The 9,014-nt window shown below is 44.1% G+C and overlaps 1 protein-coding gene across 1 annotated transcript; it reads left to right on the top strand.

Annotated features, from left to right (window-relative positions):
- Positions 1-925: 925 nt before the first annotated feature.
- Positions 926-5,781, top strand: FOMMEDRAFT_122708 (L domain-like protein). The gene is made up of 4 exons (XM_007266342.1): positions 926-1,076; positions 1,143-1,304; positions 1,365-3,000; positions 3,064-5,781. Exons 1-4 carry the CDS (start codon positions 1,007-1,009, stop codon positions 5,477-5,479), a joined length of 4,284 nt encoding a protein of 1,427 aa, XP_007266404.1. The 5' UTR covers positions 926-1,006; the 3' UTR covers positions 5,480-5,781.
- The last annotated feature ends 3,233 nt before the right edge of the window (positions 5,782-9,014 follow it).

Below are 9,014 nucleotides of genomic sequence, written 5' to 3'. Positions count from 1 at the left end.
GGGAAGCACGACGTCTCTCCCCCGTGGACGGTCAAGCGAGTCGAACAGTTTCTGCGAAAGCTTCAGCTCCAGTGGGACGGAAAAGCAGTCTGGTACTGACCTGCGCAAGCCCAAGAGCATGAATATGTTCAATGTCATCAAGAAGAAAGTAAGCAGGATCGGGAAGGACGAGAACGTTACCAATGGATCCAATACGAACGAGGTCGTGCCACCTCTACCATCGCCTTTATTCTCGCAGTCGTTTCTACCTTTACAGACGCTTCCTCCTCCTGTCCCGAAGAAGCAGCACCGCAAAAATCGGCATAAGTCGCCTGCTCCCATACCCCCGCGGATACCGAAGGAGCCCGAGTTCACGCTCGACACGAACCTAGATGAGATGGATGGCATCGTAGACATGAGTATGAGGAACCATGAAGTGAAGGGTATCCTTGCGAACGATAGTGCGAGTGCGAGCTCGCCTGGTAGTGGCTTTGAGAGCAGCTACCAGTCTAGTATCTGGAGTGCATCCGATGCTAGCTTTCACCCACTTGCACCTTCTCCGCCTCCTCATAGTCTCTCTCAAATGACTCCCGCATTCTTCAGCAACCCTTTCCTTCCGAACGCTAATCTGAGCGGAGCCGCTCAGGCCGCCACGCACCGCCGACGCGGGCCACCTCTCGACACGCGTAAAATATCTCCGAAGACCCCTTTACCTCGACCCCCAGGGAAGAAGCCGGATCTGGAGAAGCGTGATGATGAGGCACATAGTCCTGGCTGGGCAGCACCGGAGAGTTGGGCAGTTGAGAGGGAGGGAGGTGGTTTACCTGATGTTCCAGACTACACAGACTCCGATGCATCAGATTCGATCGACAGATCACAGACCGTGAAGCAGCAGCGCCGGAAGACAAGGAATCCGAGACGTGCACAGAGCATACCGAGCTACCAGATTCGAATACACCGGAGCGATGGCACGTACCATGTTGTGAAGTGCCCATTGACTACGACGGTGGCAGAGCTGGTCCCTGTGATGAATCACAAGCTCTTCTTGGATGAGACGAGAGAGCCGCATAGCTTGTATGTCAAGGAGCGGGAACGAGGTATGTTACTGATTGGGATTGATTTTGACGAGTTACGAGTTGGTTTTTGATTGCTTCGCCACGCAGAGCGTGTACTTGCTCCGACTGAGCGGCCTGCGGATCTTGTTCGCCGACGGCTTGAACAGGCTGGATATGATGTTGCCGATGGCTTACCGTCGTTAGGGGCGGATGAGATCGGATTTCTAATCAAGTTCATTTATAAGAGTAATTTCCTGGGTGAAGCGGTACGTTTGTCATTGATCTATAACTGGTTGATATGCTGAATACTTGATCGTCTACAGCAAGAAGAGCCGATTGTGGACAACAATTTTGAGCTTACTGATCTTACTGGGCGAAGTCTCAAGACTATTCCAATTCTCTTGCACGCCAATGCACCCCGGATAGTTTTCTTGAACCTCTCAAGAAATCCAATGTTGGAAATCCCACTTGATTTCATCCAGTCATGTACTGCCCTACGCGAACTTCGTTTATCAAACATGGCGATGAAGAAGGTCCCGCAAAGTGTACGGCATAGTGCGACGCTTATCAACCTCGACATCTCATGTAACCGTATTGCCGATCTTGACGATTCTGGATTGGACCGTATTCCGCGATTGGGAACGTTAAAAGCGCAGAATAACAGGATCGACAAACTTCCACAGTGGTTTTCTAAACTACGTGCTTTGAAGTTCCTCAATATCTCGAACAACAAGTTCCAGGCTGTGCCTTCTGTCATTCCTGATATGACGAGTCTTGTCGATCTTGATATTTCATTCAACATGATCTCTTCCCTTCCTCCGGAAATTGGGTCGCTGAAATCATTACATAGTCTGGTTATGGTGGGGAACCAGATTTCCAGGTTTCCACCAGAGTTTTCGGGCCTCATCAACCTGGTCAATCTTGACTGTAGGCGGAATAACATCTCTGATCTTTCGCTCGTCTCGAAGCTACCTAAACTGGAACTCCTGCTAGCAGATCATAATGCCGTGCATGCCTTGGACCTTTCGGTTGGCCCGGATATGAAGTTCTTAGATTCTTCTCATAATGACATCACACAACTCACTGTCGCGACCATCGATTGCCAACCGCGAGATATTTACCATTTTCGTCTTACATCCCTAAACATCTCCCATGCGAAACTTAGTAGCTTGGACGATACCGCTTTCGTTCATCTCACTGCTCTGGAAGTACTCCATATTGATCATAATGCTTTTCGATTCATCCCCGAAACGTTGGGTTTGCTGACGCAACTCATTACGTTTACGTGTTCTGATAACCAGCTTGATGCTCTACCGCTGAGCATTGGGAATTTGCAGAGACTTGTTACGCTCGATGCGCATAATAATAGTTTGACGGAGCTACCACCGACGATGTGGCAATGTAGTTCGCTGGAGACGGTCAACGCGACGTCGAACTTGATTAATACGTTGCACGATCCGCCGAGTCCTTCTGCGAGTGTGGATAATTTCGAGATGGTGGATTCGTTTGCGCTTGCACCGCCTTTGAAGGATGTACCGAGGAAACCTTCTACTGCGAGTTCCGTGTTTAGCCAGGGTTCGATGCGATGGCTGCCGCCTTTAGCGAGGTCTTTGAAGAGGCTTTATCTTGGAGAGAACCGGCTTACGGATGACGTCCTACACCCATTATCGATGCTTCGTGAACTCCGGGTGTTAAATCTTTCGTTCAACAACATCCAGGAGCTGCCGTTATCGTTCTTTAGGAATATGGTTGCGTTGGAGGAGATCTACCTGAGCGGGAACAAGCTGTCGATGATCCCGACTGAAGACTTGCATCGCTTGACGAACTTGACTGTCATCTTTTTGAATGGAAATAAGCTGCAGGTGTTGCCGTCTGAGCTTGGGAAGTTGAAGAGTTTGACGGTGCTGGATGTTGGGAGTAATGTTCTTAAGTATAATATCAATAATTGGGAGTTTGATTGGAACTGGTGAGTACAGGTGTTATGCTAGTTGATAATACTGCGCGTTCTGACTGAATTGAACCTCTACAGGAACTTCAACAAAGCTCTCAAGTACTTGAACTTGTCGGGCAACAAGCGCCTGAAGATCCAACCGGACCACAGTCGCATGTCCATGGCTCACCAGTCAGCGTCAAATCGAAGAGTCCTTGCAGACTTTGCCGAGCTTACGCAGCTTCGTGTCCTCGGTCTCATGGACGTCACTGTTACATCTGGTATCCCAGAAGATGACGAACTGCGTCGAGTACGGACGTCTCTTTCCGAAGTTAATCAGATGGCTTATGGAATCGCGGATACACTCGGGAGGAAGGACGTCTTGGGTATGCTGGACGTCGTCGTACCAGAGTTCTGTGGACGAAGCGACGAGTGTATATTCGCGATGTTCGGTCGATTCGACGCATCTCCGATGAACAATAGAGTTTCGAGATATCTCGGGGAGAACTTCCTCAAGGAGTTCCAGCACCATCTCGAGAAACTCGATAGGCATGCGAAAGAGACTGTGCATGATGCTTTGCGGAGAACGTTCTTGGCGTTGAACAAGCGTATGCATGCGTTTTGGACGCAGAGTGTTAATCTTAGTCGGAAGATGTCTGCTGCGAGTACGGCTACGACTACGGCGGCTTCTATAGCGGGCGATCTCAATATTTTGCGGAATGGAGCGTCTGGTATTGTGGTGTATTTCGTTGGGAAGACTATTCATGTTGCGAATGCAGGAGATGTGTTAGCTGTGATCTCGAGGCAGGGGACAGCGCATCTTGTTTCGAGGAAACATGAGCCTTTTGATCGAGGCGAGACTGCGAGGATTCGTGCTGCTGAGGGATGGGTGTCACCGAAGGGGTTGGTGAACGAAGAGACCGATGTTTCTCGTTCATTTGGATTCTACCATCTCTTACCCGCTGTTAATCCAAGACCGGATATCGTGAGCTGGGAACTCTCGGAGCTGGATGAGTTCATTATTATCGCCAATCGTGGACTCTGGGACTATGTTTCATATCGGACTGCCGTGGATATTGCACGCTCGGAAAAAGATGATCCGATGATCGCTGCGCAGAAACTCCGTGATTTCGCAATTAGCTACGGAGCGGATGGTAGCACGATGATTATGGTTATCTGTGTTTCAGGTTTGTTCGCAGCACGGTCTAGACAGGCAACGGTTGGTTCCTTAGCTGAGGTGGATACGTACCAAGCACGGAAGCCGAAGCCAAAGGGCCAGGATATTGGCGATGTCCAGCTTTCGAGGTTGCCTCAGGAAGTCCTCGCTCCGACTGGTCATGTTGCATTAGTGTTCACGGATATTCGGAACTCGACGCATCTCTGGGACGCGAACGCTGGTATGCCGACGGCTATGCGACTGCACAACCAGTTACTGCGACGACAACTCCGGTTGTGTGGTGGATACGAGGTGAAGACGGAAGGCGACGCGTTTATGTGTTCGTTCCAGAATGTGTTATCAGCGCTCAAATGGTGCCTGACGGTTCAACTTGATCTCTTGCATGAGTCTTGGCCCTTGGAGATCCTTGAATGTGAGGATGGGAAGGAGATTTATGATAAGAATGGAAGACTTATTGAACGTGGTCTGTCTGTTCGGATGGGTATTCATTGTGGTACGCCGGTGTGTGAGCCGGACCCGATTACGCATCGGATGGATTACTTTGGGCCGATGGTGAATCGAGCGGCGAGGATTGTTGGGAGTGCGAATGGTGGGCAGATCATGGCTAGTGCAGATATTGTACGGGAGATTCGTACGCAAGTCCTAAACAAGAAATACGATCCGTCAGACCCGGCGTCAAAAGCGTTGGTTACTACGATAGAAGGAATTGGCGTTGAGATTGTCCCTGTTGGGGAACGTCGACTGAAGGGACTTGAAATTCCTGAGATACTTTCGTTGGTGTACCCGAAAGAACTCATTGGGCGGAGCGAGCTGATCCTTGCGGAGGAACCGGATGCTTCGGGGTCGCGTGTACAGTTTAGTGTTGTGCAGATGCGTGAATTGGCGACGTTGTGTGTACGGTTGGAGGCGTTGACTTCTCAACGTGTTTTACGACCTATGCCTCCGCGTAAGGGGAGCACGGCAAGTACGTCCGCCGATCAAGCAGCTGCAGCAACAGCGGACGCCACCTTGTCATCATCACCATCTCTCCCACAAGACGACGGAAGTGGCAGTAGCATCGACAATGTCATCATGTTCGCCGACCCTACAACGCTCATCCCGCATATTAACGATAAAGCAACCGATCGGGAGTTGATGGCGATATTGGATTCCCTTTCGATGCGGATTGAGAATGCGTTGTCGTCGATCATGTTGAGGAGGATGGGGGATACACCGCAAGAGTTGTTTGAGAAGATGCAGAGAGGTGAGGGTGTTGATGAACGGACGTTGTTGGATGTACTTGGTATGTTAATGGTGGCGCTGCCTTCGAGGCCTGTGATAGAAGATGTTGGTTCTTGATGTTTTTTTTTTGTGTGTGTAGTGTTTATTAGGGCTTTTTTTGGTGTTTTTTGGGCTTTGATTTTTCTTTTTCTTTTCTTTCGTTTTTTCTGACTCTCGTTCCCTTTGCTTTGTTGCTGCTTACTCGGTCCTGTAGCTTCCATCACTCCTTCACCTACCTCTGACCTAATTTCACGATTCCCTGTATATATCCTGTCCTCTAAGCTTGTTCCGTGTTTTTTTTTCTGTCTGTCTTACACTGTTTCCTCATTGCTCTTGTAGACTGCTATTGTTTCTCTGATTTGTACTGGCATCATTATTTCTCTCTCTTGTTTGTGTTTCTTTCGTTTCTACTTTCGTTTCATCTTTTCTTTTTTTTTTTTTGTTCTGATAATGTTAAACTTATTCCTGGACCTCTCTCCCTCTCAGTAGTTTTGTAACAGCATGTTAAAGCTAGCAATGTATAGTATATTACTTTTCCTTTAAAAGGGTTAGGACAAAGGAAAGAGATTGACACAACAGTAAGTACCAATGCCTGAAATGTAGGAGAGTTGTAGGGTAGTAATGGGTAGTCTTAATCTGATGTCAGTAACAGTGTAGAGGGGACCTGAAGGCTCAGCAAGGGGACCCAGGCTACAACTATCCTATACAACAGAAATACAGGATGTAAGCACTGGAACATAGTTAGAACTTGCAGAACAGGTGGAGAGAGAGAGTGAGACAAGAGTAGAGTATATAGAGTAAGCCTAAGAGTACAGGACTACCTGGAGTAGACAAGATCAAGACTACAGGACTAGTCTGATCTTGTATGCCTATATATACTAAACTACACAAGAGCACTCAGGGAGTATGAGCCACTAAGAATGATAAGCCACAAAGAATGAAAGAAAGGAATGTCAAAGATAAAGGTACAAAGAATGAAGGGATGGACAAAGGGTAAGAGACTATAGAATGAACAGAGAATGAAGGAGTGGTCAAAGGAATAGAATGATGAAGTAAGGAAGGGTAGTGGTAGGAGTCAGCACACATATAGTCCATAGACAGCACCTCTGAGGGACAGAAGTCCTGAGTTCTAGTACAGAAGGGTGCAGAACCCTTGGAACTGAAGGTAAGAGAGTAGAGAATCATAACACCTTCCTTCACATGACTTTATTTGTATTTCAAACTATTTGTACTTATTTTTTTTGTACACTGACTTGAATAATGATCATCAAGAGAAATTACATTCAAAAGAAAGTAGAGCATTCTTAAATTTTAAACTTTCTAAACCCTTTTAAACTTTTGCCACCCTTCTTCTATTCATTACCCCTTTTAGTTTAGTACTGATCCCTTTGTAGTGTAGACATGGACCCTACTATACTGACTGCCACCCCTACTGTCCTGCCAGATCAGTAGTTATGAGCAGAACTAGCTCAATATGTACAGACCTCTATCTAAGAGGCCTTTACCAACCACATACTCTCAGCCCCTTTGGAACCTGTTCTAATTGTTCTAGAAGTTGCAACCTGTTTCAGAAAGAAAGTACATGTAGCCTGCCTGTTGAGAGGGAGAACTTAAGGGGGGCACACATAGACAAGGGGTGAGGTGACAATTGACTACTCAGTGTCTCTTGTCCTTATATTGTATGTATTCTAACTGAGACATTATGAAGTCATTGTCTCATAGTTTGTCTGTTGATGAACTAATCATCTCATAATACTCCCCTTCAAACTCTTACTAGTCTGAGTAAACTGGTAAGATGTTTGACTTGTAGTACATGTAGCACTTTAGTTAATATATCTGCTTGTTGATCGTTCGTCTGTATGTATTTCACATTTATGTACTCTAACTCAATATAGCATTTAATAAAATCTTTCTTATAATCTAAATGCTTTGTTCGTTCCGAATATTTGAGTTCGTCCAATGTAACTGTTTGTATAACAGCATTGTTATCACAAAAGATATTAATTGGTGCATCAGAGACCTACAGAATCTCTTCAGCTAAATGTGTAAGTGTGATTGCTTCCTGTGTTCCTCTTACAAGAGCTATTAATTCAGCTTCATATGTTGAATTTGCCACCAGTGTTTGTCTTTTACTTGACCACAAAACTAATGAATTGCTCAAGTAAAATGCATATCCTGATATTGTATGATGCCCTTCTTGCATCATACTGTCTGTATCTGTATAACTGTTCAATATTGATTGATTTGTACTACTGAGTTGGAGCCAGACATTGTTCATAGTTTTTAAGTACATGTAACAATGTTTAAGTGCTAGATAATGCTCCATACTAGGGTCATTAAGGTATTTTGCTAACTGATTTGTTGCAAATACTATATCTGACTGTGTACAGTCTGTAATGTATCTAAGTGTGTCAACCATGTTCATGTATAGTATATCAGACATTTGTTTTCTATTGTTATCAGTTTGTAATACTGTTTTTAATTGTGTACCAGGCTGTATGGGTGTTTGTACACTTTGTTCGTTTGTAAGTTTGTAACATTCTATTATACTATTAATATAACGTGTCTGACACATCCTGATGAATCTATGCTCTCTGTCATGTTGAATCTCTATACTAAGTAGCTAGTGTAATTTGTTACTGTCTGTATATTGTAAATGATGTACAATAGATTGTTTTATCATTACAATAGTATTATTATTCATTACTGTGATAGTAATATTGTTGACATGTACAAATAATATGGCTACAGTTATTTCTTTCTTCTTTGTGAAGAATACAGCATTATCATGTTTGGATTTCGTTAATCTGTATTTAAGTAGTATATTAGATAGCATTTTATACCATCTTCTACCAGCTTGTTTTAATCTGTATAGTGCTTTTTGTAATTGTAATATTTGTCCATTCTGTAGTCTGTCTATTAAGTTACCTGGAGGAGGTTTAACATATATTTCCTTGTCTTCTGTCAATTGTCCATACAGATATACTGATTTTATATCTATCTAATGTATTTCATAATTATTAGATACTGCCCATGCTAATATTAATTGTACTGTAGATAGTCTAGCAGTAGGAGCAAATAAATCATCTGTATGATAGTCAAGGCTGTCAATCTGATAGTTTCCTTGAACTACTAATTGTGCTTTATATTTTTCTATGCTATTATCAGCATATTGCTTTATTTTATAGACAAATTGTGTTCTGATAATGTTAATATTATTGTGTGGATTTGTGATTTCCCATGTATTATGATTTTCTAATTGTTTTATTTCATCTTTCATAGCTGTAATCCATGAATCACAATCTGGACATTGGATTGCTTCATAAAATGAAGTTGGATCCGATTGTATTTCACTTATTTTAGCATTAAATTCTGTTAAATGAATGGCAATATTATCTTCATCCTTTTTGCTAAGTGCATACATGTGTTTTGTTACACATTTATTCTCCATACATTGTTCAAGCTTGATAGCACATTCTGTCAGTTTCTGTTTCTGTTCCAATCAATGTAATTTAGGTTCTACTTCTTTTTCAGTTAATTTAACTTTGTTGTCTGTTAAGTCTGTTGGTTCTGCTGTCTTTTTCCTTTTTGTTAGGTATCAGTGTTGTCTGTT

The sequence above is a fragment of the Fomitiporia mediterranea genome (assembly GCF_000271605.1).
Source record: "Fomitiporia mediterranea MF3/22 unplaced genomic scaffold FOMMEscaffold_6, whole genome shotgun sequence".
Lineage (NCBI taxonomy): Eukaryota > Fungi > Basidiomycota > Agaricomycetes > Hymenochaetales > Hymenochaetaceae > Fomitiporia > Fomitiporia mediterranea.
Note: the sequence above shows the minus strand (reverse complement) of the source record. Positions and strands in the feature narration are given on the sequence as shown.